Below are 17,544 nucleotides of genomic sequence, written 5' to 3'. Positions count from 1 at the left end.
AGCTCTTGAACTCTTAAACTAACTTGTTTAATTCCGTTAACTCAAACAGGAGTTATTCTTAATTTAATAAAAACAAGTTTAACCTTCCCCCGCCATGTTATTTTACGAAATAAAACAAAATACGCTCTACCAGAAACATTACAAATTTTACATTGATTACAATAGCAATATTTAAAATACCTCTTTAAGTGCAAATATTTATGAGAAAAATCCTGTCTTCTAATTGGCCATAACAGATGCGCCTTCTGGTGGGCATTTTTTGAACTTGAAAATAATTTTTAGCGATTTCTCTTGGCCGATTTACTTTTTAGATGTTTTTCCCAAAGTTGTACGATATGTAATTTCTGAGGCACAGCCGGCGTCCATTCTTAGTTTGCCACCCGGTACAATATAATAAAATTCTACATATTATTATAAATTAAAAGCATAAAAGGCAAATGAAACGCAAATAGCTATACATACAGGGTGTCCCAGGCTGAGCGTGCATTAGAAGTTTCTAGAGAACCACAATATCTAGATCGGAGAATTTTTGCACATCATTGTTTTACAACGAGATCTATCGACTAAAAATATTTTCAATATGGCGGCACTTCCGGAAATACCGGAAGCTGACAGCAACTTTCTTATTTTAAACGGGTGTCCCCATTTTTTATTACATACTTAAATTATCTGTAAAATTTTATGAATTTTGATATTAAACACTCTGTATCTAACATGATCCGTTTTTGAGAAAAAAAATTAAAATTTTTCGACGAAAAAAACTACCTGTCAAAAAAATTTGTATAACCTAAAAGTCAAATTTAGTGATTACCACAGCCACTGTGACATATGTAAAGAGAAGACATGTGGCTATCTATTTCAAAAATTAAATTGTTCAAATGTCATATGATAATGGCGGTAGCTGTCATGAAATTGAGTGATTAAAAAATTATCATAAATTATTTTTTTCAAATGGAAACCCACTGTTTTTTATTTCACTAGTGCAAAGGATTTCCAATTCGTTACTTTTTGAGTATACATGTTCCTATACCTAAAATAAATCGTTCTCAAGTTATTTAAGATTTAGTTTGAAAACGTATTATTTTCTTGATTTTATCTAGCTTCCTTTGACGTTAAGTGTCAAACAGTCAGACAGTTTATTTCCACCTGTCAGAAAACGAATTATTTGAATTTCCTATATTATAAATACTGCCTGCCTTAAGAGTTTAAAAAGTGTATTTATAAAAATATATCTCGTATTTTCGCTCTTGAGTGATATCTAATAGTTGATAGTATTAATAATATACCGATATATGATCGAAAAAGAAACAGAGCAAAGTTGGCTCGAAAATGATGATCGATAACATACTGCTTTTTGAACAAAGTGTCACAATATGACATGGCCAGATCTATTGTTTTACATACACTTGACGTTTAAAGTCATAGGCTACTGGTTAAAATCAAGAAAAATATACGCTTTAAAACTTAATCTTAAATAACTTAAAAACAATTTATTTTAGGTATAGGAACATGTATAGTCAAAAAGTAGCGAATTAAAAAGCCTTTTCACTAATGAAATAAAAAATGTGGGTTTCCATTTGAAAAAATGATTTATTATAATTTTTTAATCGCTCAATTCCATGACAGCTGCGGTCATTATTATATGACATTCGAATAATTTCATTTTTGAAATAGATAGCCACATGTTTTCTCTTTATGGTACAGTGGCTGTGGTAATCACTAAATTTGACCTTTAGGCTATACACATATTTTTGACAGGCAATTTTTTTCCTCCAAAAATTTTAAATATTTGTTTTCTCAAAAACGGCTAATGTTAGATATAGAGTATTTAATATCAAAAATCGTAATTTTACAGAGAATTTAAGTATGTAATAAAAAATTTGGGCACACATTTAAAATAAGAGAGTTGTTGTCAACTTCCTGTATTTCCGGAAGTGCCGCCATATTGAAAATATTTTTAATCGATAGATCTCGTTGTAAAACACTGATATGCAAAAAATTTCCGATCTAGATATCGTAGTTCTCTAGAAACTTCTAATGCACGGTCAGCCTGGGACACTCTGTATACAATATGATAAGCCTATTGGACAGATGAATTTTCGAAAAATGTCAGCCAATAGCATTGCCGAATATCGACACGCCGCCGCGCCGATCCGCTTTTTCTAGGAAGATGTAGATGCACCCTCAGAGAAGTTATTTCTCAACTGTTCGCGAACTTATACGAGCACGATACGCGATCTCCCAATTGTTTTGCAACAAAACATAAGAATTAGTCTATAGCGCCAACTCACGATACCCTTTTTTTGTACGACAAATTTCTGCAAGACAATTTAGTACTGAAAATTTTCTTGCAGAAATCTGTCCTACAGATTGGTTACAGTATAAATGATTTTACCGTTGGCGTTATTTGTTTCTTATTTTATCGAGAGATGTCGCTATCGATTCGTGACAATATTTTCAAAATCATTATATCACTGATTGTTGTTTTAGATAAGGCATCTAATGAAATAACAATAAATAATTGTATATTGTTTTTAGGAAAATTATGTCGCTAAATGGTTTTATTCTTAAGTAGATAGTGGTTAGAATGGCAGGAGCATGTCTACCAAAATCTGATAAATTTGAAGAAATCTGCGCAATTAGTCGAGATCCTGAACTTACTAAACAAGACTGTACTAGCCCTAGTCCAACTGAAACTGTGTGCATTGTAGATTCTATATGTGGAGAAAATATCCCAGGTAATTTTTTTAACTACTATTATACAGGGCGTCCCAGAAATAAGTGTAAGTATTTTAAGGGGTGGTAGGTTTGGCCAAAAGAAACATATTTTCTCTTTACCATTTTTAAAATAAATTAATAATAACCGAGTTAATTAACTTTGAAAATTAAAAAAAAATAATGGCAACGTTTTGAGAGCCGCCGCCAGCAATCGATAATCAGCCGCGAATACCAAGTAATTACCTGGATTTCGGCTTGTTCGACGCCCAGCGTTGACACATCGACATGAAAGGTTTACAAACGACTTGGAAAATTCAGATTAAAAGTAAAAAACGTATCTAACATTATAAAACGGTACTCCGATAGATAGCAGATCGATGTAATTAGGTTAGAGTTACCGATTACAGTGGGACTGTGTGCACCGTCGCTCACATAGCCCACCCAACAAATTTGTTAGCAGTCTTAACTTTTGATGTTTTTTACGTCAAAACTAACTGTCGCAGTGGCACGTGTCGGTACACGGTCAAGTTGGTCCTTGGCCCAATCTATCGACATACCAAATTTGATTTAAATCGAACGATTTTTTCTAAGCCTTAGGCTCTCCTTACTACCTTTCCTTGCGTCTGTCGTGTCACGACCTTGATTTTTTACTCCCAACGCGCGTAAAGAAGTTTCACTTGTTTACTGCCGATTCAGCACATAGCTCCAAACTAATAGGTGACCTAAAAATATCAGTCAAGACTTGCTTATAACCCATAGATAAACCGAATTATAGAATCGAGAGTACTAATGAATAGCTAAAAACCCTAGATCTAAAATCTATTAAAAACACGTGTAATATCTCTCTTATCTTTTTATCTACTTTTTAATTAATTTAAGAAAAACTGCATGTATTTTAAATTATAACTGAACAGGTAACAATGCAAAACCAGGCAAATACCGTCAATATACCTTAAGTGCCGGCTACACGTACAAGCTTTACCACGAGCTTACACTGCGCAAACCTGTTTGTATCGGGAACTCGGTGTGTGTCGACGGTAAAACGGTAGCACGCACAAACCAACAAGCGCGGCCTGCGTAAACATCGCTCTGCTAAAGATTTTAGTTTGCGCCTTTGTTTGCGCAAACCAGTTTGTGCGGTGATATCATACATGTAGACGGTATCAGCGAGTTCAAGGTACAGTTTTGTGACTTTTGTGGGTTTTTTGTAATTAGTTATTAACTCTTTGAAAATGTCTGATATTCGTACTTATTCCAATAAGGAGTTTATGACGAGTTTTATTGAAATATATTGATCGTTGCCATGCCTATGGAAGATAAAATTGAAAGATTATTACAGTTGAGGGTTGGAACCTTTGGTGTTACACAGCAAAAAAGAACACTAAATCACCACAATACACCAAAACACTTCTACTTTTACACTGGACGCGCGTTTCGTTAACCATGTTAGCATCATCAGCAGATGATTATAAACTAAAGTACAATCTACAAGTTGAGCGTTTATATAGTCGCCCAGTAGGTACCGAGTGGGCGTGGCAAAATCTAGCCAACCGAGTCAGAGCCAACTGAGCGTAACAGTTAATTTCCGCTACTAAAGTAGTAGGAACAAAGAACTTGAAGGAATTGGACCGTTGACTCTGTTCATACTATCTTTACATTTATTAGTTCTGATGCTTTCATATGCATCTAATTGCTTGTAATTTGAGACTTGTTTAATTAATTTTAAATTATTAAGATCAATACAGTGTTCTTTATCAACAATATGTTCGGCAACGCAAGATTTATCCGGTCTACCATATCTTATCTGAGCTAAATGTTCTTTAAATCTAGTTAATATTGATCTTCTAGTTTGCCCAACATATTTCTGATTACAATCTTTACAAGAAATTTCATAAAACCCGACCTTTCCAGTGGAGGTGTTTTATTCTTTGGATTACCTAATAATTGTTGTAATTTATTATTAGCACTATACACAAGTTTATAATTGACATTCTTAAAAATTCCTTTTAGACCACGGGATAACTCTCTATCAAACGGTATTGAAAAATATTTAGACGTATCTTTCTCCACTTGAAAAGTCGAATTTTCAGAAATCATTAACCTATACCTACGTTTTCTAATTAATTTATCAACTAGTGAAGGAGAATATCCATTACACTCAGCTACATTCCTAATGTAATCTCTTTCTATTTCATATCTTTCGTTGGAAAGTGGGAAACTAAGTAATCTATGAACTAAGAAATTTAAACTAGCCATTTTATGTTCGACACTATGATGTGATTCCTTAGGAATATATCTGCGTGTGGTGGTATTTTTTCTATAGATATCAAATTCCAGGCAATTATTAGTCTGCTCATGAATAAATTAGCCAAAAATGGAGACAATGGATTTCCCATTGCTGTACCTTCCCGCTGTTCAAAAAAGTTGTTATTAAATTGAAAACAATTTTGTTTCATACATAACGATGTAAGCTCAATATATTCAATCACAGTTTTGTTGTCGAGACCATTTGCGTTCAGTAATTCCTTCAAGTAGCATAAAGTATGTGGAATTTCCAATTGTGTGTTTCCAAACTGTGATTGAATATATTGAGCTTACATCGTTATGTATGAAACAAAATTGTTTTCAATTTAATAACAAATATAATCATCTGCTGATGATGCTAACATGGTTAGCGAAACGCGCGTCCAGTGTAAAAGTAAAAGTGTTGTATTGTATTGTATTGGTGTATTGTGGTGATTTAGTGTAATTTTTTTTTTGAAAGATTATTCCGATAGAAACAGAAAAAATGATGCGTACAAGAAAATGGTTTTCTATTTAAGTCCGTTTTTACCCCACTTCGATCTATACCGTTTATTTTACTGTTTTTTTCTTTAATAATAAGTAATAAAGAACAATAATTCGTCACTTGACATTTCCGCGAACGGAACCACAAATTCAGAATAAAATTAATGATGAATGTACGCTCTTACTTGCATCGTGTGGACACCGCACAGTGTTCCTTCTGGTTTGCGCAAACTATACCGTGCAGGCAAATCGCTAACGTATAGCCGCCACTTTTAAGGTGAGGACCCACGAGGCGGCTTATAAGCGGCGGCGGCGGCGGCGTCGGCACTTTGTTCCTAGCCGCTTGTAGACGCTCGACGTTACTATATATTAGACCATTTGCTATGTTCTTAGATTTTATTTAAATCTCAAACATCGCTACTGATGTTTTATCCCGCTAGACTTACCATCCGCCTCAGTGTTCCGCGCCGCGTCGGCGAAAAGCCGCCTCGTGTGTCCTCAGCCTAAGTTGTCAATTTATGATACGCCCATGATCTGCCTATGATTTTATCCTTAGATTAAGAATAAAAATAGATAGAGCAAGTCATTCATAAATTCACAAAATCGAGGTGCCTACATCGTTTTATCGGTGAGTGCCCCCACTACCCTAGTTTATGGACAGCGGGGTAAAGAGGAAAGTGGTAGGGGAGTTTACAGCAGAAGAGCATCAAAACAGAATTTAACCTTGAGATTTCATTGATGAGTAAAGTAAAAGCCAGAGATATAGAAGTAGGTGGTTAGAGGCAAAGATAAAATATTTTTTAATAATAAATTTTAAAAATATGTTCATGCAATAAAACTAATAAATTATTATAAATACATAATAGTATAATTAAAAAGCACAAAATTCATCTTTTCCTACCTATACCATAAATATATTCGGTAATTTTAATTGGAAATATTAGCACAAAAACTAAAAAAAAAACAATGTTCTATAGTTTTCAAATTCATATTAGTAAGAGAGTAATATTTTGACCAAACGAATTCTCAATGTAAGGATATTTAGATACCATATAATTTTACATTAATTAGGTATTAATCATAACACGATATTAATAAAAAATACAAGTGTATTTTAATAATATATTTAGGGACTAAGTAAAAAATATATGTATAATATTCTTACTACTGCTACTATATACTATACTTACTTGCTACTTGTACTACTTACTTACTTGTACTACTTACTATATACTATTATTACTTATATATATACTATACTTACTACATTTATAGGTTCATACTAAATAAAATATTGTAGCCTGAAAAAAAATATATTTTGTTAAATGCCACTGTAAGGATCCAAGCAGAAACTAATTTCTCATTGGCTTGTTACTTGTTAACATATGTATTTGCATAACAAATAACATAGTTATAGCAAATAGTCTAAAAAAAACGGCAAAGGCGGCTGGGGAATGACGATTGATAATTTAGCGAGGTTAATCTTAAATTACACCATTTAAAAATCATTTTTACTTAATGTAAAAATAAATTACAACCTTAGAGCGCCTTTAAAAAATAGTACGAGCCAAGAAAATGACCTCTAGGGCTTGACCTCGCTGAAATTATCATATTTTCATTCCCCAGTCGCCTTTGAAGCCGTTTTTTTTTTCGATCGTATGGTTTCCTAACTTATTCAATCAATCAATCATTTATTTATTTCCATAAAACAATGTACAATTGTATAGGAATAGTCAATAAATTCTTAACGCTAACACAAATATATAATACAAAATACACATAAACAAACACAACAGATAATAATAAAATTATCATATACGTAGGCCTCATATTATAATTTGCAGGTATTCCTCCACACTATAAAAGTTCATTCCCAACAAATAATTTTTTAAATAAAAGTCTAGAATATGCGATTCCAATCACTATCATAATTTGTCTCTCAACAAAAGTAATTCTGTAGCTCTGCCTAGGATTCACATCTCTCACTATTTTGCATAGTAGCATTACGTCAATTTTAAACCTGATGTAAAGGACCAATTTCATAGGCACTATGTAATTAAAGTAACGACTTCCACACCATGAATATCTTCACTTCCTAAAACAAAATATAAACATGAAGTTGGTGAATATAAATATCTACATTGAGTATACATTGTGAGCAAAATAAAATTGACAATCAATGACATTCACCACATAAATTTACATTTTATAAAATTACATAAATCTTGCTTTCAAAGCCAACCCTAACGCTGTTTTTTTTCGATGGTGAGATCTTATACAACTATAATGTAATTTTAGTAAAATATTAATATATAATATATATATATATATATATATATATATATATATATATATATATATATACAAATCTATATACATATAGGGTAACACCTCTCATAGGACGCGAAGGCTCCAAGGAAAATGAAAGTGAATTTGTATGGCTTGATTGATTTCTAAACCCTCCTAACCTAACCTAAGCTAATTCTCATCAAGAAACCTAATAAAGAAGTAGGAAACCCTTCAGCATATAGACCAATATGCCTTCTGGATGTGGAAGGAAAACTCTATGAACAGATGATACTTGCAAAACTAAACCATGAGCTTGACAGGACGGGTGGCCTGTCAATAAATCAATTTGGCTTCGGAAAGGGAAGGCAAACTGTAGACGCTATTATGCAGGTAATGAAAATTGCCAAAGAAGCAGCAGATTATGCCCCACAAAACCGAAAGCTTTGTGGAGTCATCACGTTGGACGTTAGAAATGCCTTTAATAGCGCATCTAGACAATTAATTCTAAATAGACTTGCCGAAAGGGAAATAAATAGGAACTTGATTGAGATTATTGCGTCATACTTAACAGATAGACGAATAATTATGGAAGCTGAAGGGACCGCAAAAATTATTAGTGTCACTAGTGGCGTACCCCAAGGCTCAGTGTTGGGGCCAACACTGTGGAATATATTGTATGACAGCCTGCTAAACATAGATCTACCTAGCGGCGTGATGTTAATTGGATTTGCTGATGACGTGGCCCTAGTTGTTGTTGCTGACAATGAACATCTGTTGATGAGTAAAGCAAACATTGCCCTTATTAAAGTTTCTGCCTGGATGATGCGTAATAAATTAAAATTAGCACCGGAGAAAACAGAAGCTGTGGTAATTTCCACAAAGAGAAATATTTCTCCCGTAGTTTTCAAAGTAGAGGGTACTAGAGTAAAGCCGAAAGATACAATCAAATACCTGGAAGTGTGGCTGGACAAAAAACTCACCTTTAAAGGGCACATAGGCATGACCATTCTGAAAGCTGAGAAATCTTTAAGAGCACTACCACGTTTACTACCAAATGTTGGGGGCCCAAGAGCTTCGAAAAGAAGAGTCATGCTTGGGGTAGTCCATTCACAACTACTTTATGCCGCTCCTGTATGGATACGAGCAATATCAAAAGCCCAAAATAAAATAAAGCTTGCCCGATTGCAACGGGTTGCAGCAATCAGGACATGTTGCGCGTATAGGACTATCTCGGGAGATGCAGCCTTGGTTATAGCAGGTATTCCCCCGATACACCTACTGCTGCGAGAAAGACATGAAACATATATGGGCCTTCATAAACAGGAGGCACGAGAAAACTTACTAAATGCATGGCAGCTGGAATGGGAGTACTCCAGTACTGATAGATGGACCTACAGGATAATCCGGGACTTAAAACAATGGATTAATAGGTCGTATGGGGAAGTTGACTATTTTATGACCCAGGCCCTCTCCGGTCATGGATGCTTTAACAAATACCTCTATAAACGTGCTCGATCACAAACTGAGAGATGCTCATATTGCACAATGGAGGAGGATGTTGAGCATACTCTGTTCAACTGCCCACGCTGGGTCAATGAGAGGAAATATTTTGATGTGCAGACTGCACAAGTATTCACAGTGGAGAGCATGTATGCTGGACTGGTTGGCGGTAAAAAACTATGGACCGCGACACATGCCACGGTTAAGAAAATACTGAAGAAAAAGGAAGAGCAACGCAAATAAGCGAGGGCAGCCCCCATGTTGAAGTAATGCGAGAGCGGTTTCCAGCCTGAGTGGTGTTAGACACGGGGTGGTTTTTTAGTGGGTAGGTCCGCTAAAAAAAACCCTCCATATGTTCTCAAAATTTCATTTCAATACAAACTTCCAACAACAAAAATCCTTGAAACCTTCGTATCGTATGAAAGGCACCACCCTGTACACTTTGAATCTGTGTATACATCTTAGTATATAGTAATATTTTATATTACAAAATTAAACTGTAAATATATATGTACTTACATATTGTGACGGAATAGGTATCCTAACAAGATCATACTTCTTATCTCGTTATATGCAGGATCCTGATATCTTAATGTTAATTTCCTAGGTGATATTGAAACAACTGAAACACCATAAATCGCGACATAAATGGCTATGAAAATTCATCAGTTTTTAAATATTTTCTTCAATTCCTTATAAAAAAAATCAGCTGTTCTTGAGTTCTCTTTTGCTCGACTTTTTAATATTATGCTATGAATAAATCCTAACAGAGAAAACCATTTAATTTTTCTCTCACTATCTTTTAAAAATCTGAAATAAAATATTTATCTTAGTAATAGAAAACGTAAATATGCATTATTTTTTTTATAAATGTAAACATACCAATTATAATTTCTATAAACATACCAATTATTTGTATTCATAATTAAATACAAATATACGATTTTAAATCGGACAATATTGTAACAAAAATATAAACATTACTTCTTATTTATTTATTTATTTCACAAACGCCAGAGGCATTCAACAAAAAATACAATTTGAATAGATAATAGATAATATAAAAATTATACAAAATACAGAAATAATAGATTCCATAAACTAAAAAAATAATAATGAGAAAAAAAAGAACAAAGGCCAAGCATAGTCTACAATTCATTCTTGAAAACAATTACATTTCTAGCACGGTTTTTAAATATACTTAAGGAATTACAAAAATAATCCAAGTCGTACCCATTCACACTTCTGGAAATTCTATTTGCAAGGCAATTTTGTGCATAAAAAGTTGAATATGTTCTTAAGTGCAGCAACGATTGTGACCTCAGATGTCTTGGAGCAATGTGAAAGTCGAAATTTGCCAAACAATCTGGTGAATCGATACGATTCGATATTAGTTTGTAGAAAAAACATACAGCCAGATAATCCCATCTAAGCTCCAACTTTTGGAAGTTTAGATACTCTGAAGTCTCAATCATATTCAACAGAATGTTATTCTTACTAAGGAAGAAATTCATATATTTTAAAAACTTTTTCTCAATTTGGAAAAATCTACTTTTATGTGTTTCATAATGTGGCATCCAGATTATGGAAGAGTACTCTAGTGATGATCTTACTAGGCTGTTATATAAATATATTTACGACTTTGCTGAAAAATCAACAGGGGAGCCAATAGTTGGACAGTTCAAAATTTGCATACGATTTCTTGTTTCCAACGACGACGACGATGCACCACCCTGTAGACAGTCTGCGCTATTTATGTTATGCATATCATGAAATGTAATGACTCATTAGTCATTTTAGATGCATTAGTATTGCTATTGATGATTTGATGCATTGTCGTTGCTCTTCATTGTTTTTTAATTTTTTCTCACTATAGGTACATCGCAACGAAAATTAGATGAGGCACCTGATTTTTGCGATAAAATTGATCTGATAGATGAGAACGTTAAAAAGACATGTTTTCTCAATAAATTAGGTCTTATTGAAGAATATGATGAAGACGAAACTAGTAGAGAAGATAATTGGGAAGACTGCATTGACAATGTGTTGGACGAAATCAACAATGTAAGTGTAATATTAAATATAATTGAATTGTTTAAGTTTGTTATTAAACATAATATTAAAAATAATCTTATATAAAAATAATCTATATAAATATCAAAATTCTGAAACGTAGTAGTTCTGTCATATATTAAAAGTGAAGTGTGAACATAAAAGATAGGCAAAATTAAAGAGAATTTTGTTATCCTATTCTTGATGATATAAAAATATGTAAAGTTTATTGTAGTTATGAAATTGTAATTGTTTCAAATCAATGTATGATTCAATTTCTGTAAGGCCGATCCATGCACGATAATAATTAATCCCCTTTAAACTTTTAAAAATTTCCATACCGTTTTAAAGAAAATTAAGAAAAACATAAAAATATGGTGGAATTTTCTCTAAGTCCTAAAAATCAAAAGGCGTTTCTATGGAACTATCAATTCGATTTCATCTTTTGATAGATGGCATAGACAAAGGAAATAAATTTAGATTGGAATGCTCGGTTTCCCGCTAAAACGTGGAATTGTTTTGGGTAGCACACGTTGTACGGGATCTGGCACTGCTATAGCGGTTGCTAAGAACAACCGCAAACAAGAACAGAAAGAATTTTTTCTTGTCAAAGTCAGAATCTTCAAAATTTATAAAATCTTTCAAAATTTAAACCGCCCGCATTGAGAAATACCTAAAAGTGTTTAAAGCATCCATTCTCAAAGTAATTACTGCCATCTTGTAAGTTTAATTTAAATTTTAAATTAAACTTACTAAAATCCCTAATAATTGTAAAAAAGTGGCAGTAAAAAACTTAAGCTGTGTGAACTCTGAACTGCAAAAACCATTGTGGCATAACGTCGGTTTCTAATGTTCCATAGGTATTTTATACATGTCCTTATATAAAATAAAGTTTCTAATTATGCAACACATTGTGTTTTATTTATAAAATTTAAAAAATAATAAATATGAATAAATAATATATATTGGGGGACATAATTCCGGAAAAAGCCGAACCGCTCCGAAATTATCAAAAGCTACTGTTGCAAGAATAGCGCCAAATAGTATTTACATTGTCCTTATGGACACTGTCCAATCTAAACTTGTTTTACTTATCTGTGATAGATGATTATTATTAATTTTGATTAACATCATCATTTTTTGCTGTTGTTAAAATATCACATTTTCTGATAACTATCATCACCCTTTCCATAGCATTGAACTAAATAAATTTTGTGTTTCTTCAACATTTTAAAACAACAAAAAATATTACGTTGATTAAAATTCTATGAATAACAATCTATTAAAGCATGAAAACAAAGTTATATTACGATAGAAACGCGCTTTGATTTTCCTGACTGAAAAAATTCAAGCATATTTTCAAGATTTTCTTAATTTTCTCTAAAACTGGACGGAAATTTTGAAAAGTATAAACGGGATTAACCATTTTAGAACAAGCAAAACTTTTTATGAAGAATGCGTTTTTCTCAAAATGTCAATAATAAAAAAGGTTTTCCTCTTGTAAAGACAGTCCGGGGATATACTGTAGATTGCCGTACTGTTATAAATAGAAATATTTAATATTTTTAATTCTGTTGCATTTTAAGGATGATGAAAATAGCTGTGAGAATGATGAGTCTGTAAACATATTTCATACTGTAACACCAAGAAGTTCTTCTGTTAATAGAAATAATTCCGACTCCTCAGAAAGAAATTTAGTAAGTAATATCAGATTTTTATTATATTTTTAGTATCTACAAGTTTTGTGATTCTTAAATTGATTTTCCCTTGAGTTTTCACAAAGCCCATTAGTGAGAGAAGGGGGGGGGGAGTCGAAGGCGAAGTTGTATTTTAGTCTTTGACGTAGGTACAGTTCATACAAAATAAACTTGTAGTCATGTGATTAAGTTTGACCGGCACAGCGTTGCCCACTTTTATATATTTTCTTTTAATCAAAATATTTTAGGAAACAAAAATTTAATTATAAATATACAGGGTGAGTCTTAAATAAGTGCAAATATTTTCAGGGCTGGTAGATCTCGATAAAAGAAACATATTTTCTCTTTACCATTTATCAGATAAGTCCAAAATAACCGAGTTATTTAAGTTTGAAAATTTAAAAAAAAATGATTTTTTTGAAAAAAATTTGAGAGCCACCGGATTTTTTTTCTGTATTTGCATCCCTTTTATTGCCGTAACCATAGAATAAAGCCGTAACTGTGGTAATATCAAAGAAGAAAACAAGGTATGATCGATAGCGGCTCCAATTTCGTTAAGTTTGCGCATACCACCTGTGACATCATACGCCATACAAAAAAATATCCATATTGTTCAATTGCCACTAATAAAAAAGACCTTAAAAATTAGGGAAGAATTAGGACATAACCCCAAAAGTTATGTCAAATCATCTAGCTTGACATTTGAAAAATTACTTTCACATTTATTGTGTCATCTGTTTGACAATTTGGAAATGGCGCGCGGAGCTTGCCGGCCAATGTTGCCATTTATCACCTGTGACGTAGTGACCAACCTGCGAAATATCATACCTTGTATTCTTTGTATCATGGGTAATATCAGAGATTAAGAAATTATACCGTGGGGGAAAATTTGCGGTGAACAGGTAGTTCTAAAAAGTTTTCGAAAAATATACAGGGAAATTTAAAAGAAAATGCATGATTTTTAACATCTTTTTTTAGCGAAAAAAACCTCATAGACGTGTTCCTGGGGTCGAAATATACCACCCCTGAAAATATTTGCACTTATTTAAGACTCACCCTGTATAAACATGTATTATTTACAACAAACTCACCTTCTTAACAGCACTTAAGGATCATAAAGTTGCGATGAGTTTTTAACGGCTATTAAGCTATCTTGTACACTTCGCACTAAAAGCGGTTCTAAAAAGAACAACGTTTGACTGCAAGATCTGCTAGTAAACTTTTTCAAGCTTAAGTATCACAAAACTATTTAAACCAAAAACTCAAAATACATAATACTCATAATACAAAACTAAAGAAAATGTTTGACCGCGTTTAGATGTAAATAGCGTCTATAATTTATTTTAAGTCTATAATTCATTTTAAGCGTCTATAATTTATTTTAAGTCTATGGTATGAGCAAACATAGAAACTACTAATGGCTTATAAAGTTTTTAAATGATTTAATAATCAAATAACATTAGTGTATTCCGATTAATTAAAATCATTCTTTAATAAAAATATAATTATCTTAGATAATAAAGAAAATGTCGGTAACCACTAAAACTAGAAGTTTAAAATTTTATAGGGCAATGTTTATTTTAGATTCTTTATTACCTTATTCAATATTTTTAGACTCCATTAATGGGGAAAAGGTCGAAGGGAAAATCTAAAAGGGTTCGTTAAAACTATAAAACTACATTAAAGCGGAAAGTGATATAGTTTTTATATGAGGTCTTAAGTAAAATGATGAGATTTTTTGCTAAAGAGTTAATTACAGATTAACATATGAGTTAATATCTAATCTTCTCTCTGATTATGTTGTTAAATATTTATATACTAGGACTTTTAGTTACTTAAACATATATTGAGAAGTTATTTTTTTTTTCAGAGAAAACGAAAATTAGATGTAAATAATGGCTTTCCTAATAAGAAAAATATATCTGAAGAGCGAAGTGAACTCGGTTCTCCACTTCTTAATAATGAAAATACCCCCGGAGGGACTTCTAGCTTTCGTAGTGGTAGTTCATCGACTTTTGGTTCTAGAACTCGTTCGCTTATTCCAACAAAAGATAACCCTCCTCCAGAAATGCCAAATTGGTTACTACAATTTTCTAAATGGTCAAATGCTGAAAGGATTATGGCTATTAGTGAACTAATTGCTAGGTAAAAAATGATATTATCAAAGTCAATTTATTTTCAATGATAAGATGAAAGTATATTTTTTAATATCCTTATTTTAGATCTCTCAAAAAAATCCCATATGGGTATTTCGCCACTGCAAGAAAATATACAAAATAATTATTTTTTGTAAACACTGCTGCGTTAATCCAAACGGAAACTACTTGACAGCAATTAGGGTTACAGATATACAAATTTGCCTAATGAATAAAAAATGCTTAACGTTTCGGAAAGTTTATCTTTCCGTCGTCGGAAGCAAAAAAAAATAGAAAGAATATTTTATTAAAAACTTTATCAACTCCAAAATTATAATAAAAGAAACGATAGCCTCTAAAAGAAAAATAAAAGAGGCTTTTTTTAATACAATCTAATAAAAATAAATGTATTGCTGATGCATCTGTAGATGTTAGTAATGTATGGCAATCGCTTCTTTGATTTTAAAGAACATAACATAAATAAACAACATACGTAAAAATTAAAAATAATCATACAGAAAGTTTGGGGCTTTTTGGTTTTACCTTATTAAGTAATTGTTATCAGGTAGTAATTGTTACTTTTGAAGTTTAACTTGATATAATGTCAGACTTTAACAGAACGTCAACGGTTTTTGTAGATGTATCTGTTTTAAAAACTAAAGTGTTCTCGAATAGTTGAATTTAAGTATTTTAAATTGTTGTTTTTTTCTTTATTTTTTGTATTTTTTTTTGTTCGTTCGGCAAATTTGTATATCTGTAACACCAAAGCTTCATTCAGAACCTCGCAACTAGTGGAAGGAATTAGTGGTTTCAATTAGCGTAGAAGTTTGTTCCTTTAATTTCAATCTCAGCATTCAGAACGTTAAAATTAGTGGTAGTAATTTTCAATTAGTGGAAAAAGTTAACAAACTTTTGACTTTTCCACTAAATATACTTCAATATTTGCGAGGAATGTCATTTTGGCTTTTGATTATCACCCGTCAAGAAAAATTTTGGTTAGAAATCAAAAGTTTATTGTTTTATAAGCTGCTAAATATTATGCTTTCTCTATGGATACAAGAGACTACTGCAAGCTGTTGCTAGGATATTTTATTAATTTTAATTGTGTTTTTTAGACATTGTGAATGATCGTAAATTAAAAAGTATAAAGTGTAATTGAAAACACTAATTTATTCCACTAATTGGGAGGTTCTGAATGAAGCTTTACTTTCATAATATATTCTACTTTTTGTATAAATTTGTTTCAATTTTTATTTGAAAATAACTAGTTTATTTTGTAGATTTTCTTGCAGTGGCGAAATACCCATATAGGATTTTTTGGAGAGATGAATCCGCCACATAGGTATAGACAGTATTAGACATTTTTTTTCTATTTTAGATGCGAGCCAACTCAGGTTCGCCATATGATGCAAGTAATAGAACCACAGTTTCAGAGAGATTTTATATCGTTGTTACCAAAAGAACTAGCTTTAAAAGTTTTGTCTTTCTTAGAACCTAAGGATTTATTAAAGGCTGCCCAAACTTGCCACAGTTGGAGAGTGTTAGCAGAAGATAATTTGTTATGGAAAGAGAAATGTAAAGAAGCGGGTATAGATGAAATTCCTCGAAGGCGATACCCACCTCGATCGCCTAGAACAAATATGTCTCCATGGAAGGTAATATGTCTTGAAAATTTATATATACAGTCATATACAGAGTTGTTTCACGCAGCTCGTTCATTAAAAGTGTTTTGAATGAAATTATAAACATATTTTGTGTATAATGTTGTATTTGGTATAACCTATGTTGGTATAACCTTTGTCGCTAAAAATTACATTTCTGTGAAATATTTTTTAGCATCAGTGTGATTTTTTATAATTTCATGTTTCTCGAAAATGTTTTATTGTGCTTAACTTCTTAAATGTTTACAATAATTTATGAAATATAAGGGTACTCACATAAAAATGTTACAAATATTTATTTATTTATTATTTAGCACACAGTTTAACAGATATAACTACCCATTTATTAGACATATAATAAATACAAATTGATAAGCCAAGATAATATATAAGAATTACATATTATACTACAGTCACACTTATATAACAGAAAATAAAGAAATAAAGTTAAGGAACAATCTAAGAGAATCTAAAGAATAATCTAAGAATAGAAAATAAAGTAACAGAAAAATGAAGTTAAAAAATTGAAACAAATTTATACAAAAAGAATTAAGTAGAATATATTATGAAAGTAAAGCTTCATTCAGAACTTCCCAATTAGTGGAATAAATTAGTGTTTTCAATTACACTTTATACTTTTTAGTTTACGATCATTCACAATGTCTAAAAAACACAATTAAAATTAATAAAATATCCTAGCAACAG

At 31.9% G+C, this 17,544-nt stretch overlaps 1 protein-coding gene and 1 long non-coding RNA gene across 3 annotated transcripts in view; one reads left to right on the top strand and one right to left on the bottom strand.

Annotated features, from left to right (window-relative positions):
* Nucleotides 1-17,544, top strand: part of LOC115887832 (F-box/WD repeat-containing protein 7) — a 92,176-nt gene that overhangs the window by 19,734 nt on the left and 54,898 nt on the right. For both annotated transcript variants that reach the window (XM_030907346.1, XM_030907345.1), the window contains exons 3-7: nt 2,539-2,738; nt 11,171-11,358; nt 12,933-13,043; nt 14,914-15,188; nt 16,557-16,833. In XM_030907346.1, coding sequence (XP_030763206.1) covers nt 2,588-2,738; nt 11,171-11,358; nt 12,933-13,043; nt 14,914-15,188; nt 16,557-16,833 — 1,002 coding nt within the window. In that variant the 5' untranslated portion in view covers nt 2,539-2,587. The remainder of the gene's footprint in view (nt 1-2,538; nt 2,739-11,170; nt 11,359-12,932; nt 13,044-14,913; nt 15,189-16,556; nt 16,834-17,544) is intronic.
* Nucleotides 7,156-10,286, bottom strand: LOC115887833. Its single transcript, XR_004051160.1, has 2 exons — nt 9,814-10,286; nt 7,156-7,600 (listed from the first exon to the last, which is right to left on the bottom strand). It is a non-coding gene; the product is annotated as an uncharacterized LOC115887833 (long non-coding RNA).

This window comes from Sitophilus oryzae, unplaced genomic scaffold (assembly GCF_002938485.1).
Source record: "Sitophilus oryzae breed Bouriz unplaced genomic scaffold, Soryzae_2.0 scaffold_649_pilon_pilon, whole genome shotgun sequence".
In the NCBI taxonomy this organism is placed as follows: Eukaryota; Metazoa; Arthropoda; class Insecta; order Coleoptera; family Curculionidae; genus Sitophilus; species Sitophilus oryzae.
The sequence above is the reverse complement of the archived record's forward strand: the minus strand, read 5'-3'. Positions and strand labels throughout refer to the sequence as shown.